Consider the following 707-nt stretch of genomic DNA (forward strand, 5'->3'; position numbering starts at 1 on the left):
ATAATTAGATTTTGATATTTATAAAAGTGTTATTTTTGTTTAAAGTATATAAATAAATCATAATTTTAAATAAAATATTTTTATAAAAATATGTTTTTGCCATTTTTATATGAGTAATTGCCATAATCATATGTATGATACAGTAAGAAACAAAATAAGGAATATGAGGCACATAGCATACCTGTAATAGGGAGTTCATTGGAATCAAAGAGGTACGGAATCCAGAAATAAGTCCAGAAGCAAGAAGCTCCTATGGTCCGAAAATGAATAATTGGTACTCCAATTTCTTCAGCCAAATCATTCCCCAACTTTCCGAAATAGCCATCAGCCACCAAACAAGTCACCTTTTCTTTCACCAAAATGTCTCTCAAAAGAGGCTTACCATGCACCTTCACCGAATGAAGCGGCTCCAAGGCTCGCTCCCCTGAGCGAGGGTGCTCCTCCGGTAGACCATCGGGGATGGTCTTAAATCGGAGTGTAGGATAGCGAGCCGGGAGGGATTCTATGTCGGCGAAGCGCGTGAGGCGGTTGTGGATGTGTTCGGTGTTTAGGAAAGTGACGTGGAGGTTGCGGAGTGCAAGGAGCTGAGCAAGGTTTAGCATGGAGTTGACGTGGCCCTGTGCTGGACATGGGAAGATCAGAATATGAGCTGAAGATGTTTGCGGCGGTTTCATTTTTCGTGTGCTGGTTGAGATTACAACTCCTGG

At 41.6% G+C, this 707-nt stretch overlaps 1 protein-coding gene across 1 annotated transcript in view; it reads right to left on the bottom strand.

Annotated features, from left to right (window-relative positions):
* The window catches only part of LOC107642281 (7-deoxyloganetic acid glucosyltransferase), a 6,624-nt gene extending 5,917 nt beyond the window's left edge, over positions 1-707 (bottom strand). Inside the window, exon 1 of the mRNA XM_016345585.2 lies at positions 182-707. Within this exon, the coding sequence (XP_016201071.1) occupies positions 182-674 (493 nt within the window). The 5' untranslated portion in view covers positions 675-707. The remainder of the gene's footprint in view (positions 1-181) is intronic.

Source organism: Arachis ipaensis, chromosome B05 (assembly GCF_000816755.2).
Source record: "Arachis ipaensis cultivar K30076 chromosome B05, Araip1.1, whole genome shotgun sequence".
NCBI classification, from domain to species: domain Eukaryota; kingdom Viridiplantae; phylum Streptophyta; class Magnoliopsida; order Fabales; family Fabaceae; genus Arachis; species Arachis ipaensis.